Source organism: Rhipicephalus microplus, chromosome 5 (assembly GCF_043290135.1).
Source record: "Rhipicephalus microplus isolate Deutch F79 chromosome 5, USDA_Rmic, whole genome shotgun sequence".
Lineage (NCBI taxonomy): Eukaryota > Metazoa > Arthropoda > Arachnida > Ixodida > Ixodidae > Rhipicephalus > Rhipicephalus microplus.
The window spans coordinates 202,786,980-202,808,780 of NC_134704.1; the positions used below are offsets into that span (position 1 = coordinate 202,786,980).

At 51.6% G+C, this 21,801-nt stretch overlaps 1 protein-coding gene across 2 annotated transcripts in view; it reads left to right on the forward strand.

Moving 5' to 3' along the window:
- Positions 1–21,801, forward strand: part of milt (trafficking kinesin-binding protein milt) — a 354,950-nt gene that overhangs the window by 234,597 nt on the left and 98,552 nt on the right. The window contains exon 11 of one of the 2 annotated variants that reach the window (XM_037424365.2): positions 12,514–12,571. The exons of the other annotated variant lie outside the window; for it this stretch is intronic. Coding sequence (XP_037280262.2) covers positions 12,514–12,571 — 58 coding nt within the window. The remainder of the gene's footprint in view (positions 1–12,513; positions 12,572–21,801) is intronic. 2 annotated transcript variants of the gene reach the window in all.

Sequence of the window (21,801 nt, forward strand, 5' to 3'; positions counted from 1 at the left end):
CGAGATACTTCGCCATGTCCTCGCCTACTACGAACGGTGGCAGTTGGTCCCGAGTTATAAAACCGCTGACCTGAATCGTCGGAGAAGCTATGCTAGGCGCCTGCGAACACTGCAGTATTGCCAATTCTATTCGTTTCAACTCGAGGCGCTCCTGTCTCTCGGCTACCTCACGTTCACGAACTTCTCGCCTTTCGGCCTCCTCGCGGCGTGCTTTGATATCCACGCAGGCCTCATCGACTTCCTCAGCCGATACTGCCTCATCCTTCATGATCTCAAGGATCGCTTGCTTTCGTTTCGCACCGCCCAAAGTAATGCCGAGTTCCTCACAAATTTCGATGAGTTCCTTCACTTTAAGGTTCTCTATCGTTCACACTAGCCTCTTGCTCTTTGCCCCTGTTAACAATTTACTTGCCGTACCCACTATAAGTCAACTAGCCAGACGCGCAAGCAATTTTTCACACTCCCGTGTTTACCCCCTCTGCATTAACTTCGGTTTCAAAGCATTTTGCTTTGCTTGAAACGATCAAAGCTCACTTCAATGCTTCACACAGTCCTTCTTTAAACTACTACAACCTGAGCTAGAGTAGTCTGGTGAACTGAGGGGAAAACATCAGGCACTTACCGCATCGATGTCGCTGACGCCGGCCGATCCCGCAGCTGCCAACCACTGTTGCGAAGCGCATCGATATCGCTCCCGCCGGCCGATCCCACAGCTGCCAACCACTGTTGCGACGCGCGCCTCCGACGACGTTACGAAGGGCGCCTCGAAATCTCACCGCTGCAACCACTGTTTCGAAAGACGGCGATGCCAACACGGTCCCGAAGGCGCCACTGCTTCGAACTCCGCAGGAAAGATCACCAGCCGTTTGGTAGCGTAGGTTTCTCAGCTCGCGACTGCTTCTGCGCAGAGCTGATAGACAAGCGGACGAGACGACGGTGAGTAACAAGGTTTATGTACAGCATATATACAGAGGCGTTACAAATTCGGCACTGGGGCCGACAGAGACTCGAAGAGCAGAGCTCTCCTCTCTAACACATAGGTCTGCTGTCAAAGGGGTCTCTCTCGATGCGCCGCAGGGCTTCTTTTATATTCACCGGGTCCACCCCAACTGTCCAACCAGAAGCGCCGCTGGTTGCGAGGTCAGACTCCTTTAATGGGGGTCGCCGCTGGGCCGCGCCCTTCTTTCTCATCGAATCTGGAGAGGCTGCGCTGCAGGTGGCTGCACCCAAGGACGAGTGACGTCGCCGCGCATCGCGTCACCCCCCCAGACAGGAAGACGCCGGTTCTTCACTCGACGGGCTCGCTGGCTGCACTGACTCGCTGCACGTGGGCGACAGAAAGGCGCCGCGCATGTATACGCTGTTGAGTTGTTCGCGTTAGGCGGGCTGGCCTTGACACAGATTGCCTTTTTCAGGGGCACGGACGTCCGCTGTGGACTCGCAGGCATAACAAAGGTCCCCATCCCGATGGTCGACCGAGACGTATTTCGATAGGATTTCTGTCAGGGTGCGGTTTAAGCATTCTGTAAGCCCGTTTGTCTGGGGATGGTACGATGTCGTGAGCTTATGTTGGGTAGAGCAGGAACGCAGGATATCGTCAACCACTTTCGAAAGGAACGTACGGCCTCGGTCTGTCAGCATTGACGAGGGGCTCCATGCACTAAAATGAGATTGCGTAGTAGAAAATCAGCGACGTCTGTAGCGCAGCTTGTTGGCATGGCTCGCATAAGAAGTCACGTAATTCGTAGCCACCGCGACCCACTTGTTTCCGGAGGCGGATGTCGGGAAGGGACCGAGAAGGTCCAAACCAACACGGAAGAATGGCTCCGATGGGATGTTGATGGGCTGAAGATATCCGGAAGGGAGTCCCGACGGCTTTTTGCGACGCTGGCAAATTTCACAAGCGTTGTACAGAGCGTGAAAGGCAAGGCCAGTAGAAGCGGTGGCGGGCACGGTCATATGTGCGAGAGACACCAAGGTGACCCGCCCTTGGCGCGTCATAGAGCTCGCGTAGGACTGTGGAACGCAGGTGCTTTGGTATGACCGGAAGTAGGTTGTGACCATTGGGCGATAAATTACGCCGATATAAGGTGCGGTCCTTTAAGGTAAACATGCGAACAGAAGCGTCTTGCGGTGAAGACTCGAGCTGTTGTATTAGGCGGCTGATATCCGGATCGCGACGCTGCTTGTCTCCGAGATGAAGCAGCTGGGAGATGGAAAGGACGCAGCCCACAGAACCAGTGGTCGTAGGATCGCAGTCGGCCACAGGGTAGTGTGACAGACAATGCACATCTTTGTGCAGTTTTCCTGATTTATACTCTACGGTGTAAGAATACTCCTGGAGGCAGAGTGCCCACCGGGCGAGACGACCTGTGGGATCTTTGAGGGAGGCGAGCCAGCACAGAGCGTGGTGGTCGGTCAGAACTATAAATGGTCGGCTGTATAAGTAAGGGCGAAATTTCGCGACTGCCCACACCAGCGCTAGGCATTCACGCTCTGTGATGGAATAATTACGCTCCGAGGGGAACAGCAGCCTGCTGGCATAAGCTATCACGCGATGCTGCCCACGTTGTCGCTGAGCCAACACAGCGCCTATTCCGTAACCGCTGGCATCGGTGCGGACTTCGGTTGGTGCCGTAGGGTCGAAGTGAGCCAGCACAGGAGAAGAAGTGAGCAAAGTGGTCAGGTCGGAAAATGCTGCTGCTTGCGAGGGACCCCAGGTAAACGTCTCATCTCGTTCGAGTAAATCTGTATTTGGGGCCGAGCGATTTCCGCGAAGTTCTTGATGAACCGCCGAAAATAGGAGCAGAGCCCCACAAAGCTACGGACATCTTTGGCGGTTTTTGGCACAGGAAAGTCCTTCACAGCTCGAACTTTTTCTGGGTCAGGCTGTATGCCGTAAGCGTCAACAATATGTCCAAGTATTGTAGTGCGACGGCGACCAAACCGGCACTTGGATGAATTCAGCTGAAGGCCGGCGAGACGGAATACATCAATAATTTTCGACAGTCTCTCAAGGTGCGCTTCAAAAGTGGGAGCAAACACAATCACGTCATCCAGATAAGAAAGACACGTAGACCACTTGAATCCATGGAGCAGGGAGTCCATCATTCGTTCAAAGGTAGTGGGGGCATTACATAAGTCGAAAGGCATGACTTTGAATTGGTAGAGGCCATCAGGTGTTACAAAAGCCGTCTTCTCTCGGTCCATGGGGTCCACGGCACTCTGCCAATTACCAGAACGAAGATCGATGGAAGAAAAGTAGGCGGCACCATAGAGGCAATCAAGGGCGTCGTTAATGCGGGGCAGAGGGTATGCGTCTTTCTTGGTGATGTTGTTAAGGTGGCGATAGTCCACATAAAATCGCCACGATCCGTCCTTCTTTTTAACTAATACCACCGGGGATGCCCAGGGACTGGAGGATGGTTCAATAATGTCCTTCGCTAGCATCTTGTTCACCTCCTTCTGAATTATGCTCCGCTCAAAAGCAGACACTTTGTAGGAACGGCGGTGAACAGGGTTGGCATCACCTGTGTGTATGCGATGCTGGACAAAGGATGTCTGCCCTAAGGTCGGTCGCCAAAATCGAAAATATCCTGGTAGGCCTCGAGAAGATGTTGTAAGGCTTCAACTTGCGGTGGCGGAAGATCAGTTGCGATCATGTCTACAATTGGACGGCTGCCCAAATGTGTTGCGAGTGATGTGCGCTGCGGTGAAACAAGTGTGTCTAAGGCAAGTACTTCAATTTGTGAATCGAGCAACGGACACAGGTGGGCCTTAGGAATGCCTTGTGGAAGCACATGATTCATGTAGCCGAAATTGACAAGAGGTAGACAAGTTTTGTTATCTGTGATGCTGAGCACCGTATAGGGCACTGCAACATTGTGCGCAAGGAGTACGTCGGTGAGAGGCGTAGCGTAATAGTCACGGTCGGGCACAGCTGGTGAGCACAGAAAATCGACGTACGTCACAGTTTTGGAGGGCAGGCGAACAAAGTCGCTGCATTGTAATCGGCATGTAGGTTGGTACGGGGCGGCACTGATTTGTGGCAGTTCAAGGCGGAACACACCAGCGGAGCAATCAATCAGAGCAGAATTGGCGGCAAGAAAATCGAGGCCTAGTATGAGGTCGTGGGGACATGTTGGAAGCACGGTAAAAAGGACGACCACTTGATCATCGGCTACGGTAAGTGTAGCTGTGCACATACCGACGACAGGGACTGTTGCACCATCTGCAACTTGGACGACACTGGTCAAGGGGGGCGTGAGGACCTTCTTCATGCGGCGACGAAAACGCGAACTCATAATACAGACGTGAGCGCCCGTATCTATCAAAGCTTCCGCAGGTGTGCCATCAACATATACTTCTAGGGTGTTCCTGTTCAAACGTAAGGGCAACAGAGGATTTTTGGGTAGGGTCGACAGGGCAGCTTCACCTTGTTAGGAATTTGCTCTGTCGCGATGGTAGCGGTGGCGAACAGCGGCGAGCCGTCGAGCGGACTTCGCTGAAGCCTTAGCCCGAAGCCGAAACAGGGAGGCAATCCGTTTTGAAAACAGCAACAAAAGGAGCGTTTACTGTAGCAGGTTGTCGTTTGTACAGAGCCGGCCAGCACGACAACGTCGGCTGGGGCAAAATCCCTCTAACATGGGGCCGGCATGGCCTTAAATAGCGTTTTGGGATTCTTCTGCGAGACCAGTTCCCCGTAACGGGACAGTGGCTGGGCTGAGGAGACGCAGCCCTACCCGGAACTGCAAAGTGGTTCGGCGGAGGAGGCGACGTTATCCCCGGAACTGCACGGTTCTTCTGCACGGAAGGCGGCGCTGGGAGGGGGAGGGGGGGGGGAGACAGTTCGTCGGAACAGGGCTCGATCTCTTGAGACGGGCTCCCGAACGAGGAACATGTCTGTGGCACAACAGCACCCCCGCTGCCAGACAATGCATCCGGAGTTTTGAGCCGTCAGCACGGCTCGGAAGGAGGAATGCTGGTTGACCGTCGGTAGCCGTTCCGCTCTCTCCGCCCGTTGAGACTTCCATAGGCCTGCAGAGGTTCACTGGAACGACGGAGTTGAACACAAAGCCGAACCACTCTGGCCAAAGCAAGCACCCTCCAAATGCTGATCAAGTCGCCAGACCAGCAGACACCAAATGTTTCCTCGAGATTACGTTGGCCTAACAAATAGCATCACGAGCAACGAATCTCGGGAGGAATACATAATGCGGACACACCTTTAGCTAAGTGTCAGTGCATGACACCGCTAAACCAAACAGAATTTTTTTTTGTTTTCAAGCGATTCTCAATCGTGATTTAGGCAGATTCTGGATGATCGAAGCTTCTGAGGATTGCTCAATTTAGCACCGAAACTACAATTTAGTATGCCGAGCAATCCTGAATCACGCACATTGGCGTCGCCTGCAAGCGTCATATTATCGACTTAACAAAGTTCATCCTCCTACAAGCTCTCTTTTCAATGCGTGCCGCCAATATGATCGAAACAAGATAAAACACGCTTGAAAAGTAAGACAATAAGAGTAAAAATTATGAAATAAGAATGAAATAAGAACGAAAGAATGAAACTTGCGTGCGTTACACAAAACAAAGTGAAAGTTAACCTACACTGACACGCTTACCAACACGTAATGCCAAACAAAAAACGCATTTTAAACAGGCCTTTTACTCAGCCTTCTCTGTTAAATTAAAACACACTGACTGTTACCTTTTTAAATTTTATGAAAACAAAATAATCAAACAAACATATCAATGCCTGCTTCTCCAATTGAAAGGAAAGGAAAACTTACAAAAATTTAGATGCACTCATAGCTCATAGGAGGGTGACCAAATGAAAAGGTTATTCTCAAAATTTAAATACAAAAAATACACTCTTCGTTTTAGCAAGGCAGCACTCTCTCAGGCGAACTCTGGGGAGTCGCGCACTCCACAGCTTTCGAGGATTGCGGTCTGGGCAAAAGGACGACGAACCAACTTGTTCGCCGAACTTAGTAGCATCGACTTTTGTACAGCCACTTAACTCAAAGAAAGGGGCATCTGCACTGCGTCGTTTACCCCTCCGGTTTGACCAGTGACCCTCTCGCCATGGTGGGGAATGACAGTCTTTGTTACAGCTCTGGCGTACGCGATTCTTCTCCACGTGATTGTCTCTATGCGGCAGTGAAAAGGATGAGACCAGGCGGTGATTTCGGCGTTCGAATTTCCTTGAAATTTGGTCTTTCTTGCGTGCTTCCCGCCTAATCTCAATCTCAGTGATGGTCTGAGCTTCAAGCGTTTCTTAGAGGGCCCTTTCGTGATGCTACGCCTAGCCCTCAAACTGGCGTCTCGACTGATGACGTCATGGACCTTAACAGCGGCTTTAGCGCACTTTAATAGATAGATAGATTTATTTCCAGAAATACAAAGATTCTGGCGGATACCATCGACTAAAAGCTGTTGTCAAACAGCTTGACGGGGTCGATGGTCCGTTACAAGGCATATGTGGCAAATGTACACAACAATATCTGAAATTATTGAAAAACAATGAAAACAAAAATTCAATGCAGAAGAAGACAGGAAATCATACACAATTTGCTCTGACAAGTGAAACATAGAAAACAATAATAGTAATACGTTAAGTCATCACATGTTAACAAAGAGAGTCCTGAGTTCCTTGGCTGAGAAGCACTTGACGTCTTTGTATTTATTTAAAATATGCGGCAAGTTGTGCTCTAATGATTGTAGCCTATAATTATTGCGAAATCTAGGAACATACCACATGTCACTGTTTCTAGTATTGGCGGAAGTGATTCTAGGTGTCAACGATGCAGTCGACGCAAGAAAATTATGAAGATATTTTTTAGAGAAATAGAAGGAATAAAGTAGGCGAAAAGTGTAAAGATGTTCTATTTTAATGATTCTATGATTTAGGAAAGCTGGCCGTGTTGTCTCTAAGAAGCCCATATTGTCAATGTGCCGAATCATCCTTTTTTGCAGTAAAAATAATTTCATAATGTTTGTTTTCCCAGTAGTCCCCCAGACTAAGCTACAATAACTTAAATGAGAAAAGAATAGAGCATAATAAATGTTAAGTTTTGCTTTCGGTGGAAGAAGATACCTACATCTAGATAAAGCACCCGTTATAGCTGACAGTTTTTTACAGATATTTTCTACGTGTTTATCCCAAGTAAGATGCGAAGAAAAAGTAACGCCTAGTAATTTATGTTCATCAACAATTTGAAGTTCTTTACCAGCAAATAATAACGTTTGTTGGCAAGTCAGAGATTTGTTTTTAGCGCGAAATAACATTACTTTAGTTTTTGTAGGATTTATTTTAAGGCAGTTAGCAATCGACCATTGAGATAACTTAACCAGTAGATCGTTGCATTGTCTTATTAATTTCTGTGAATCCGGACCAGAAACAAGAAGTGTAGTGTCATCCGCGTATATGATAAATTGAACAGAGGTGGTAATATTAGTAATGTCATTAACATAGACATTAAAGAGCAGCGGACCTAATACACTACCCTGTGGTACACCGTTTATTATGGGAAGAAAACATGATTTTTCGTCTCTTATGCAAACAGATTGTTTGCGATCAGTTAAATAAGACTCTGCGCCTGTCGTCTTTTTGGTGTTATGCTTTCGCCGATGCCTCCTTTTGACGGAAAGGCTAGGAATGCGGGCTGCTTCGACACACCTAATTTCAAGTGCGCTGCCTTTGACAGGCACTGCCAAGGCTCTAGACTGGTTAGCTAGCCTTTCTTCGGGCCCATTGCTAGCTGTCTCTGCTTGCGACAGAACGGGATTCCCGATGTCATTAAAGCCAACAAACACGCCTAGAGAGCTTTTGATCTGTGAGGGTCTATCGCTGTCGTGGATAGCCCTAACTGTCTGGCCTTCGAAATCGGCCTCATGCTCTCTTTGACACGATTCGTCCTGATCGCGTGCGCTGCGAAGCGGCTCCATCTCCAGTGCTTTCCGATGTACCTCGGTGTCCTTAGCTATGCGATGGGCCTCGGCCCCTAACTCCTCGCCCTGCACCTCAACGTCTGGCTCTGTCAGGCGCACTTTGGCATCCTGCACCTTGTGACGGGTCTCAACGTCAGATACCTGTCGACTTTCCTCAGTGCCCCGCTTTCTCTGACGCACTTCAGCGGCTTGCGCATAGCAACGAGCCTCGGCGTCTTGCGCTTTGCTTCTGTCCTTATCATCTAACACTTTCCAGTGAGCGACATCATCAAGCGCCATGTGGCGGGCCTCAGCCTCCATCGCTTCACGTCGCGCCTCATCCTCACGCTCTTTTCGGCAGGCGTCTACCTTTAGCGCCCTTCGACGTGCTTCAGCGCTGTCTCTATCGCTCCGACTTTCCCAGTCAGCAGGACTCGAAAGAAAAATATATCTTATCAAGGCATATCTAGCATGACTGAAGTCTCCTGCTTCCTCGAAGGGTAAGCAATTCAAAACATGCGCAATCTTGCGCGGCAACAGCGTGGCGAGCTTCTCCACCCAAAGGTCGCGGCTAACACCAACATTACAGCAGACAACTTCAAAACCATCAAGAAAATGCGCGATGTTCTCGCCTGTCTGAAATTTGTGGAGCTGGTGTTTCGCTCGCTCCCACTTAAGGGCTTGAATTTTAAGATCAAGCTCTCTCATTTTGAGAGCATGCTCTGTCCTTTTTCTGCTCTCCTCGGCTTGCCACTGTTCGTGACTTCTAGCTGCTCGCTCTTCGGCCTTCTGCTTTTCCTCACAGATGAGCTCTCAAAACTCGTCAGCTTCCTCGGCCATAACATTCTCTGCCCGCATCACCTCGAGAATCGCTTCCTTTGTTTTAGCGGACCCGGCGGAAATCCCCATGGCTCCACAAATTTCGAGGAGGTCCTCCACAAGGTATTGCTCCATCGCGATCTCGTCCCTCATGATGCTCTGCTACTGATATTCACCATACTCCAAAACTAATCTCATAGTTTAAAGCCCGTGAATAATAAATTACAACCAACACAACACAAAACACTCTCCTAACATCTGCCTGTGCTGGTCTGGCGAAATGGTCTGGAGGTCTGGCGAAATGAACAGTAAACGTTGGGCACTCACCCAACCAAAGTAGCCAACGATGGTCCAACTCGTGGCTGCCGTCGAACAGTGTCAGGCCTTCAGGGATCCGGTCCAACTTGCCAATGTTGAGATCCGGGGTTGCTTGTCCCAGCTTGCTGAACGATGAGAACAGGGTAGCGTATACCAGCGTATTCAAACGCTATATCAGGTCGGTCGTGCTCGAGCTTCCAGGAGTTCGATCCGGCGTGCCAAACGTAGGGTAGCGTATCACAGCGTAGCCAAACGCTATCACGGCGGTCGTCTTCGTGCTCAGAGATCCGATCAGACTTGCCAAACGTAGGATATCGTATCCCGTAGCTGCCAACCACTGTTATGAATTTGCTCTGTCGCGATGGTAGCGGTGGCAAAGAGCGGCGAGCCGTCGAGTGGACTTCGCTGAAGCCTTAGCCCGAAGCCGAAACAGGGAGGCAATCCGTTTTGAAAACGGCAACAAAAGGAGCGTTTACTGTAGCAGGTTGTCGTTTGTACAGAGCCGGCCAGCATGACAACGTCGGCTGGGGCAAAATCCCTCTAACATGGGGCCGGCACGGCCTTACATAGCGTTTTGGGACTCTTCTGCGAGACCAGTTCCCCGGAACGGCACAGTGGCTCGGCTGAGGAGACGCAGCCCTACCCGGAACTGCAAAGTGGTTCGGCGGAGGAGGCGACGTTATCCCCGGAACTGCACGGTTCTTCTGCACGGAAGGCGGCGCTGGGAGGGGGGGAAGACAGTTCGTCGGAACAGGGCTCGATCTCTTGAGACGGGCTCCCGAACGAGGAACATGTCTGTGGCACAACAACCTCCAGAAGCTGCGCAGCCTAGTTTTTCGGGGACATGCGGCGGTTGAACGATGGCGAGGGAGAGCGGCGGCGCGTATTTGAACGAGAAGGGCGGCTTTGAGGCGGTGGCGACGACGGGACAGGGTGGCCGTAGTCCTCAGGGGCAGTAAATGCTGTAGACTCAGTGCGGGTCGGATAACGGTGGTTTGGTGGACGGAATGAGTTACTGTAAGCGGGGTACGAGCCAGAAGACATAGATGGCTATTGGCTGCGGCAGTAACGCGCGATGTGTCCTGCACGACCACAGCGGAAGCAGATTGGCTTATCATCAGCTGTTCGCCATTCAGATGGGTTCCTGGTTCGAATAGAGTACGGACGGCGGCGTCTCATGTCCACAGAAGCTATCGAGGAACCAGTATTATCCAGGGTGGTTGCAGTGGACAGGATACCAAGGTTAGCGAATTCCTGGTGGACAACAGCCTGGATCAAAGCGACAGCTGGTGTTGAGGCGTCGGGCAACGTCGGTTTGTTGGCAGCCGGGTAAGTGGTCTCGAGTTCACGTCGGACGATGGACCTCACGTCTTTGATTGTAGACGGATGACAAGAAGTGGCTTCGCAAGACGACGTTGCCGGGGTGTTGGGTAGGCGCTGAAACTGCTGCAAAGTGCGTCGACTCTTCGCCTGCTCGAGACGGCGGCACTCTTTGATCACGGTGTCGATAGTCGTTACGTTGGTAAATACAAGCAGGCTGAACGCGTCGTCGGCGATTCCTTTTAAAACGTGCGAAATCTTGTCGGCCTCAGTCATATTGGGATAAGCCCTTTGACACAACGCTAAGACGTCTTGAATATAAGTCAAGTAGGGCTCAGTGGACGTCTGTGTACGTACAGCCCATTGCTTTCGGGCATCAAGCTGTTGACCAAACGGGTTGCCAAAGAGCTCACGGAGCTGTTGTTTAAACATTTCCCAGCTTGTGATTTCGTGCTCGTGGGTCTCAAACCAGATGCGAGGGGTCTTGTCAAGATAGAAAATGACATTCGCAAGCATAACGGTTGGGTCCCAGCCATATTTCTTGCTGACGCGCTCGTACATGCTAAGCCACTTGTCCACATTCGCGTTGTCCTCTCCAGTAAAGGTACCGGGATCACGAGGTTGCGTTAGGGCGACGTACCGGGTTGCTGTCGTTGCTGAGGTAGGTGGCGAAACCGTATCCTCACCCGGAGCCATGGTAGCAGACTTAAGGAGGCGTCCACTGCGTAGCTCTGTTGTCAGAAGAGCACCCAGCACTTCCAGCAAAATGTTACGTGGAAAATAACAGTTGTTAGTCTGCAGCCACAACGCAGCTCACCGACAACGTCCACTTCTTCACTCTCAGTCTGAGGCACCTTTCTTGGATATGCCCCACTATGCCCTCTTTCAGTCAGCCGAAATCACGTAACAATATCTTTAGTAAGATGAACTGGCGCTCTTTGTCCGTGAAGTGGACTTTGCACCACAAAACATCAAGCATCATCATCATCATGTGTCATATGTCTGCTCCTCACACAGCGTTAGCAGGAAGGCTCTCTTCATTGCTGCATCAGTGATGTTGTTAGCCTCGAAGTAAAATTAAAATGGCAGGCATCCAAACCACGATGACCATGATGAGCCGTTGAGTTCCGGTAGCTGATGTTGGAGCCCGTACGTAGCCATGACTTGCTTGTCAAAAGCGTTTCATAGGGCAAGTCCAAATTTACTTTCTCGCCACTGTTATGTCCGGGGTTGTCGGCATCCCATACACGTACTCCTGAAACGGTAGTGAAAAGGCATAGGCAACCTCGAACAGTTAAAACTTGTTTATTCCTACTCGGACGGGGACGGCAGTCGAACTGCTGTGGGTAAGGGAGCGGCGGATCGTTGTGTCGAGTGGGGGACAGAGGAGGAAAAATGAAGAGGAGTCTTAATGACCGGAGTCGTTTGCAACCGGTCGTCCACTGCTTGGTTGTGTACACCTCGGAGGCTCGCTCAGAACCCAGGGGTAGTTTGGGACGCAATACCAATAAAACTTTATTCTCTTGGGAGAGACAAAACATAATGTTATTTTTAACATGTGCATTATGTTTGTCTTGTCATGCAAGTTTCCCTATAGCCTGCAAGTATGCCAATAGTATAGCTGGAGGCTCGATGGTGTCTATTGGTGCTTGTCATTGCTTGGTGCTATTTTTGGTCAGGCAATTATTGTTCTTGGAATGGTAAAAAACATGTCGTATGTGCATTGTTCTACATGATACCTGTTTGTGAAATTGTCATTTAATCTTCCTACCAAATTTTGAACTACCTGAAATTCAAAAAAGTGCAAGGGAAATTAAACCACCACAATAGCACATTGGATGTGCCATTGTGGTGGTTTAATTTTCAACTTGTGTTCATTGTGCGTCCAAGGCCCTGTTGCGATGCCTTCACTAAGATGAGTTTGCCTAGGTTCATGTGGGCAACGAGTCCTTCGCACCTCCTAACTGCATTTTTCATGTCCATGTCTGGCTTTGTCTGATTTTTATTTGGACAATTTTTCTGCCTAGTGAAGGACCAACAGCTAGTAGGCTGCATAAAATTTAGCACTCAGATGGGTGGTATTGTTCTCAGTCTTGCTTTCGACTTGTTCTCGTGATGCAGGTGTGGTCGACTTGGCAGGAAAAGCTGCCCCTGGGATTCCAGATGGTGTGGCACTTAGGTGAGTGCTGATCTAACAGGTTTAGAAATAACCTAAATGCCTATGCCCTAGACACGTTTGCCAATTTTTTGTCTCAGTCTTTCATTATCTCTGAGGGATTGATCCAGGTCATTACAAAAATAAATCACAGCATATCCACAGAGTGAATGGTGATTGGTCGGGCAAAGCATTCGTCAGTCTGTCCGTCCATTCGTTCTTGCTTCCGTCCGTCCGTACATCCGTTTTTCTGTCTGTCCATCCGTTCGTGCGGCCGTCCCTCTGTCTATCCGTCCGCACGTCCACCCGTTTGTCTGTTCGTTTGTGCATCCGTCACCACCCATTTGTCTGTTCGTTTGTGCATCCGTCAGTCCATCTGTCGATTTGTATGTCGGTTCGTCCGTCCATCTAGTGAACACTCCAAGTACAGCCATCTCACATCTTTTCATCATGTACTCATCATATAGAAGTGCCGCCATTATGCCGCATAGAAGTGCAGCCATATAGAAGTGCCCACATTTTAATGACCGCTATTTAGGGAATGTGCCACGGGTGGTTACGCACTGCAATGAGGGACGCACAAGCCACGCCATAAGGAGCTTCGCCCTAAAGATCTTGGTGTCATAGACCCTGAATAATCAGCCAATGTTACTAGATCCTGACAGTTGTTAAACTGTACTTGGGAGCAGCGTAAAAAAGTGGCCCTCGGCCGTCTCCTCTCATAAGGTGGCGCTGCCACTGCGATCGGCCCACTTGCTACGGAAGCTTCGCAAGGCAGCAGCTTGTCGCCGTACGAATGTCGCTTCTCTTTATTTTATTCTCTTACGTTCCACTGCTCTTCTTAGCACCAAGTATTCAAGTAATATCCTTCTTACTTGGTGCATTCTGTAAAAAACAGCTATTGGGTAAATGAATTGGACACCGAGGCTTTTTGTGTGTGGTATATTTTTTTATGTACGCATATAATGGGTCGCTAACATAAAAATACAAAAGTGCATTTGGCAATGTTCACATATAATGCTCTTTCTTGTTTGCTACAGCTACCTTGTGACTGTCTTCTAAACGAAAATTCGTATTCCTCGCGTAAAATATATCAGCATAAATATGAAAAAATTCACTTTGTGCGCCAATGCTGGAATATGATCTGCATAGCCAAGAAGGGGGAGGCAGCACCCCTCTAGATCATCTATATCCTTCCAGAATATGTCTCCGCACTTTTTCTTTGTCTTGCTGCTCGCTCTAATGATAGTGGAAAGCTTGTCAAGGAGTGATGCAAGGCCTTTGACGGCAACCGCGTTGTCTGTGGAGCACACTCGTTCACCATGGTCAGAATCATTGGGCACCCCATTTTCATTTTTACCTTCGTTTTGATTCTTGCAGCGCTTAATGGCAAGGGCTGGCTGCGCAGTTGGAAGCTTGCGCTTTTTTGAGGGCTTTGATAAGTATTTTGGACAACTGGGCAAGAAACATGCAGAGTCTTCTTTTAGCGTCCACTTATCACGTGGTATGGTGACCACTTGTCCGTTGACGTTGTGGATGAAATATCTCACTGGAGTCTTCTGATTTCTAGTCAGAAGACCTCGTTGGATATTTTATCCAGCGAGGTCTTCTGACTGCAAGTGCAGGTCACACACGGCACGAGAGCTGGTAAGTTCTTTGTTGAGCCTCAGAATGGCGCGCTGTCATTCGTGATGACATGAAGCAGTCTTCGGCGGCCTGAAAAAGTGCCTCTTCTCGCTCGAACATCGGACTGAGTCATAGCCAGGAGGTGGCACACCAGGTTCATGCCCCTTCGGAATTTGTCGCCTTGGCACAGAGAGCAAAAAATGAAAGGGTGGCCTCTTTAAAATCTGTGGGGGAGCACGTGCGCCGTTTTCATTTCCTTTTTATGGCAGCGCTACAGCCTAGTTGCGGGGACATGATTGTCCCTTCGAGAGTCAATAAAGCTTCTTGTGGGAGGATGGAACACCCCCGCGGCCAGCACTCGCGATTCTCCCTTTTCCGCTGCGCGGGATGGGTTTCCCTTCCTTCAGCGAGAAAAGGTATTATTTTCGTCAGGGAGAGGGAAACCGGGGGAGTGAACAAAAACAGTATGCGGCCGGCTGCATACGCTCTCTGACACCGGCCAAGGACGAAGGAGGTGGAACCCGCAACCCCCTGCGAGCTGAGGATGACAACGACCAAAGAGTAAGCGTCAACACCTTTGTTATCTGTCTCTCTACGTGACATTTATGCGCTATTGCTAATGTATAGCAATAAAGTGTCGTTTTGTTGACCTAGTCTGTTGCCTTATTCGTCCGAACCCATGTAGCTGTAATGAGACAAGCTACCGATAGGGGACGTGAATCGAGCACAGTACGACTGTGTGCGGCTGGAACATTAGCTAGGCTTCTGCGTCAGCCGTACATAGGACAGACCCCCTACATCTGGCACCCAGTGTAACGGATTAGGCAACGCAGTTAGTTTTGTAGATGCGAGCAAATACCGACGCTCCTCCACACGTAAGACAACAGGCATGTCGTAAGTCCAAGATTTGCCAATGTCGTCTGATCTCGAGTCGCAAAGTGGCGATCCTTTCGCTAACGTGGGGGCACTGAGGACTGTCTGACAGCATAGATTTTGGTCGTTTCTCATGGGATGATAAAGACGGTGCAGAGATCGCGTTAGCAGAGATTAGGCCTATGACATTAAGCGTCACGCATGGCGCTCCGGCATCTCGAGACGCGAACAGCGAGGCGCTGCCACAAGTTGCTCCGACATGTGCCGCAACTGTAGGCGAGTCTGCGAGCAACAGTATGCCCTCGAGCGAGGTACTCTAACAGAATGCACTGTCAGTTATGCAAAGCCTCGCGAGCACCCTGCAGAGGACAGCGCAGGCCCCTGTGCAGACTGTACAACCACGTGGCAAGGTAGACATAACAACCTACACTGGTTACCACGACTGCAAGAGCGCGAACAAGTATCTTGACCGGTTGCTCCATTATCAACAAGCGATGGGCTTTCTGACGCCGAACTTCTTGAGCGCGTGGTTCTGGTGTCGCTCACGGAGCAAGTGGCTCGATGCTACCGACTAATCGGACATTGCGCCCACACGATAGAAGAGTTCCGTGACAGCTTCCATGGCAAATTCCTACCGACTAATTATGAGTGGCACTTGCGGAGGATATTAGAGCTTCGCAACTAGCATCCGGACGAATCCTTTCTGGAGTATGTACGGACGATGAACGAACTGTATTGTCTCACTAGCCCATATGCCGCGATCGCGAAAAAAGTCGTGCACGTTACACATTAAGCGCACCGGACTTTTGCGGCGCACTTCAGAAGATGTAAGTTCGCAAACCTTGAAGAACTCGCCATCGAGGCAAAGCGCATGCAAAGGGACATCCTCGCTGCGCGATCGTATCGCCCACCTCCGCCCGCAGCGCAGTCAATCGAGCCTCGCTGTGCGTGAAATGGCGGCACGGTAGCTTCAGAGGCGTTTAGGGGTAACATTCGCTGATGAGCTGGTACCGCCCGGTAGGGAGCTGTCAGACCGCACTTCGGACCCCTACGCTTCTGCTCTCTTTACAGCCCACGCCGCCCTCGCACGTGACATTCCACGCAGGAGCGCGTGGTGGGCACGAGGCCTTAAGAGTGGCGCAACCCTGAGCGAGGGCCACCTGATCGAGGCGACTTACGATCAAGCCGCTGTGGTTTCCGTAGTCCCTGTGTCAGTGCGGCGCGTCGGAGCACATCGTCCGCGAATGCGACCGCACACCGGGTAAGGAGCAAACGCACGGTTTGGAAAACGGATGGCGCCGCCCGTGATCCACATCGGACCCTGCGTGGCGATCAGTAATTCCATTGGTGCATTCGAATCACTTACAACGTCAGTCTGTCGCGCAGGTGAGGCCGTAGACTCACCCGCACCGCTAATCGAGTGAACGATAGCTCGAAAGAAGTTCGTAGCACTTTTGAATACTGGGGCAAGTGTTTCTTTATTCGGTGATGATGTGTTGCACCATCTTCGGGAAAACAATATCCGCTTGAGACAAAGCAACACCATTTTCTGCCTTGCTACGGGCACAGCACAATCGAGCGGCGCGGCTAGGCTAGTGATCCGCTGAGATAGAGGCACGAGACGACAACGTTTCGTGCATCTTCCTGGGCTGTTATTGTCTCTAATCCTGGGTCAAGACTTCCTCGCCAAGTCAGGTATTGTCATCGACATAGGAAACGGCGGTTACCGAGAGCGTGACAGAGACACGCTAAAGCTTTTCTCGGGGACCCCCGCATTGACAAAAGCATGCCATTCGGAGGAATAGTTCTCGAGGAAGAAAGCGCGCCGAGAAAGCGAGTAACCACCCGGCAGGAACAAAGTGCTGAGCTGCAGGGAAGGTCAGTGCACCTGCTTTCGCTAGAAGCACAGAGCCTGCCAGAAGGGGAACGAGCGCAGGTGTCATCGCTGTTGTACGAGTATGACGCGATGTTTACTGATCGTCGTCACAGCCGCACTACGCTGGTCAAGCATAGAATTGACGCGGGTGATGCACGACCTTGTAAATGGAATCCCCGACTGATCAGCTTGGCTAAGCTGAAAGCACTTGACGCTGCCTTGGACGAACTTGTAGGCTTATGCCACTGGAGCGAAAGAGAGACACGCCTGAACGATAACCGATGCCAGCCCGGAACGTGAGCCATGGCTTCACGTGCCACGGCCTAGCGCCTTCTTTATTTTCTTCTGTCGCCATCGCGCGCTCTCCGGTTCGCGCGCCGCCCAAACGAGGTTGCTACAGGGCCCCCCGTGTAGACTGGAAGTCGGAATGTGACATGCTGTTTGTGGTATTTCAACGGAAGATCAGTCGTAGGTGAGAGGCTTTCTAGGGCGGTCTCCAGGTACGCCGGCTTGAGTCGGTCCAAGCTGACTGTCTCTTCAAGGCCGTTCTGAAGTAGAGTGGCAGTTTTGGGGGTGCGGTGAAGGACGCGGAATGGTCCGTCGTAGGCTAGTGTCAAAGGTGGTCTGACCGCGTCGTGGCGCACGAAAACATGTGTTGCAGTGGCCAGATCAGGGTGGGCAAATATGGTCTTGTGTTCGGAAGGTCTGGGTGGAGTGGGCTGGAGGTCTTGAACGCAGGCGAGGAGGCGTTGCAGGAATTGCTGTGGCTCGTCTGGTAGCTTCGTTGACGTGAAGAAGTCTCCCGGAAGCCGTAGGGAAGTGCCATACACCAGCTCTGCTGTTGAGCACTGCAGGTCTGCCCGGATGACAGCTCGTAAACCTAAGAGCACCAGTGGCAAGGCATCAACCCAGGTGGCTCTATTGAGGCGGGTAGTCAAGGCGGGCTTCAGTTGTCGGTGAAGGCGTTCCACCATGCCGTTGGCGCAGGGATGATAAGCCGTGGTACGGCAATGTCTGGCTCCGAGGATGCGATTAAGGCAAGTAAACAGCGAGGACTCAAACTGACGTCCACGGTCTGTTGTCACGGTGCCAGGACAGCCAAAACGGGATACCCACGTAGAAATGAAAACGCGGGCGACTGTCTCGGCTGTGATATCTTGAATTGGAACAGCCTCTGGCCAGCGTGTGAAGCGATCGACCATGGTCAATATATAACGGTACCCCTGAGACACTGGTAGAGGGCCCACAATGTCTAGATGAACATGGTCGAAACGACGGCCGGGTGGAAGAAAAGGTTGGGGCGGTGTCTTAGTATGACGGGAGACCTTTGTCATCTGGCAGGGCAGGCACACGCGCGTCCAAGCGCGCACATCACCGTTGATTCCGGGCCAGACATAGCGTTGGGTGAGAAGACGTTGAGTAGCCCGAATGCCAGGGTGACAGATGTCGTGTAAGGAGTGGAAAACGGTGCGTCGTAATGAAGCGGGAACGAAAGGGCGGGGAAGGTCAGCTGAGACATCGCACCACAAGCGCTCAGATGATAATGGATGAGGCACCAGGCGTAGTCGGAGAGAACGGGGGTTCTCCCGAAAAGCGGCAAGCTCTCTATCATCCTGCTGTGCCGAAGAGAATGAGGCCCAGTCGATGGTTGGCGGTGGAGAGTCAACCGCGGCTATACGAGAAAGGGCATCTGCGGCGGTGTTGTCAGCTCCTTTCACGTGGCGGATGTCAGTCGTGAACTCCGATATATAAGCCAGATGGCGGAGTTCACGGGGCACGTACTTGGATGAGTTAGTGCGGAAAACATACGCCAGTGGCTTGTGGTCAGTCAGCACGTAAAACGAGCATCCTTCCAGGAAATGCCGAAAGTGCTGTATTGCAGCGTAGATGGCTAGTAATTCCCGGCCAAAGACGCTGTAGCGGGTCTCGGCAGGAAGTAGCTTCCGAGAGTAAAACGACAAGGGTCTCCACTCGGAGTTAATGCACTGCTGTAAGACGGCTCCGACGGCCAAGCTGGATGCGTCCACCATCAACCGAGTAGAGGCGTTGCTGCGTGGATGAATGAGAAGCACGGCGTTAGCGACCGCTTGCTTAGCAGCAGCAAAAGCGGCCTGGGCCTCTGACGACCAAGGAATGGCGGAGGACGGGCCGGCGGTCGACCGAAGGAGGTCGGTGAGCGGTCGTAGCAGTTCGGCACAGTGTGGTATGAAGCGCCTGGAAAAATTCACAAGCCCCAGGAATTGGCGTAATTGGCGCAGTGTTGTAGGCTGAAGATAATCCTGAATTGCTTTAACGTGGGACCGGAGAGGGCGTATTCCTTTGGATGATACGTGATGGCCCAAGAACTCGAGCTCAAATGCGCCGTAAGTACACTTAGAGGCGTTCACAACGAGGCCGTATTGCTGAAGACGTTGGAACAGAGCGCGTAGATGGTGCTCATGATCTTCAGGTGTGCGGCTGGCGATGAGGACATCGTCAAGGTACGCAAACACAGTAGGAAACCCCGTTTGACCTCAGAAATGAACCGTTGGAAAGTTTGAGCCGAATTGCAGAGTCCGAAAGGCATCCGCACGTATTCAAACAACCCAAAGGGCGTCGTGATGGCGGTCTTAGGTATGTCGGCGGGCTCGACAGGAATCTGGTGGTACGCCTTAACAAGGTCCACTTTGCTGAAAATTGCGCAGCCGTTGAGGCGCGATGTAAAATCCTGGATGTGAGGTAGAGGATAGCTGTCGTGGACAGTCTTGGTGTTCAACGCTCGATAGTCCCCACAAGGACGCCAGTCACCAGGATCACGCTTTGGCGCCAAATGCAGCGGGGAAGCCCAAGCGCTTGACGACGGGCGGATAATGCCGAGCTGCAGCATGTGGTCAAACTCCCGTTTAGCAATAGCTAGGCGGTCTCCGAACAGGCGGCGTGGTCGAGCAGCTGCCGGTGGACCCCGGGTGACGATGTGGTGTGTCACCGTATGTTTAGGCGGCTGAGTGAGGTTGCACGGTTTAGTTAATTCTGGGTAACTTGCCAAGATTTTTTCGAACAATGAGGAAGGTATTAGCATGCGGATGGCCATTGGAGCGATGTCGGACAGGACTCCCGAGATGGAGAGACGAGTCTTACCATCTATGAGGCGGCGCCGCCGTACGCTGACGTCCAAATCGAAGTATGAGAGGAAGTCCGAGCCGATGATCGGTTGAACCACGTCTGCGATGACGAAAACCCACCGGAAAATGCAGCGAAGGCCGAAGTCGAGGGTGAGAGATCGGAGCCCATACGTTGCTATAGACGAGGCGTTGGCAGCACGAAGCACTTGCCCCTGTGACTTTGAACGATCAGCCTTAGTCGGGGGCACAACGCTAATTTCCGCGCCCGCATTTATAAGGAACCTGGTGCCCGATAGCTGGTCCGTGACCATGAAAAGGCGGCTGGGACGAGAAGGGAGATCACACGCCGCCGTCAGTGATCCCGGCAGGCGTTTCCCTGCCACGAACATGGGGGCGTACACTTCGTGGCTCGGTGTCGGAAACGCCGGTGGTACCAGCAGAGGGGTGGAGGGCTGGGACTCCGAGCATCTCGTGTGCGTGGAAGAGGTCGACGACCGGAGCGAGGCGAACGAGTCTCCTGCAGGGGGCTCCGGAGTGCGGCAATGGAGGCGGCGAGTTTGTCGATGCGGGCCTCAAGGCGCGAAATCGCTGTGTCTGCTGGTGGTAAGACAGCGTTGACAGATGGGGAGGTCGCTTCATGAACCTGATCGGCGAGCTCCGCCAGGCGGTCGAGATTGACGTCGCCGGCCACCGCGAGGACGAGGCGGATTGGCTGAGAAAGGCGTTGGAGGAAGAGCTCGCGAAGCAACGCTGAGTGGGCAGAGACGTCGTGTTTCCCAAGAAGCTGTCGCATTCAGCGCAGTAGTTGAGAGGGGCGCCTGTCGCCAAGGTCCCCCTCTGCAAGGAGCTGCTGTAGGCGGACGCGTTCCGAAGGCATGAATCGTTCCAGCACCTTGGTTTTAAGGTGCTGATATGGCGTAGTGTCCGAGGGGTTGGAGAGGACGTCGGAGAGCTCTCTGGCAACGTCAGGAGGAAGGACGGAGGCTACGTGGTAGTAGCGTGTCGTTTCCGAGGCGATGCGATACAGGGAGAATTGCGCCTCGACCTGATGAAACCAAACTTGCGGGTCCTGTGGCCAGAAAGATGGGAGACGCAGTTGCACGGCCGAGACGTCCTGCGGACGTGAGGCTTGTTCGGTTGCGGGTGCATTCGAGTCGGTCATTGTCTTCGTCCGGGTCACCACTTGTAGGCTTATGCCACAGGAGCGAAAGAGAGACGCACCTGAACGATAACCGATGCCAGCCCGGAACGTGAGCCGTGGCTTCACGTGCCACGGCCTAGCGCCTTCTTTATTTTCTTCTGTCGCCATCGCGCGCTCTCCGGTTTGCGCGCCGCCCGAACGAGGGCGCTACAAACTTATTGACACAGGCGTAGTTGAGAGGTCAAGCACCCCATGGGGTTTTCCGGTAGTTCTAGTTCCAAAGAAAGATGATATACATCGCCTTTGTTTCGCAGGCTGAATGAAGTCATGAAGAAAAACGCATACCCTCTTCCCTCCATTTCATCGTTAGTATCCAACCTAGGTGGGGTGAAGTACTTCACTATGCTCGATGCTAGCCGTGGATATTTTGAGATTGAGATGGACGAATGGGATAAAAAGAAATCGGCTTTCACTTGCCACAGAGGACTGTTCTAATTCACAAGAATGTCTTTTGGCTTGATGGGAGCTCCCGGTATGTATTAGAGGCTAATGGACCGTGTTTTGGGAGATGCAAAGTGGCAGCATGCACTCGCATATCTAGATGACATAGTGGTTTACTCGAAGACATTCGAGGAGC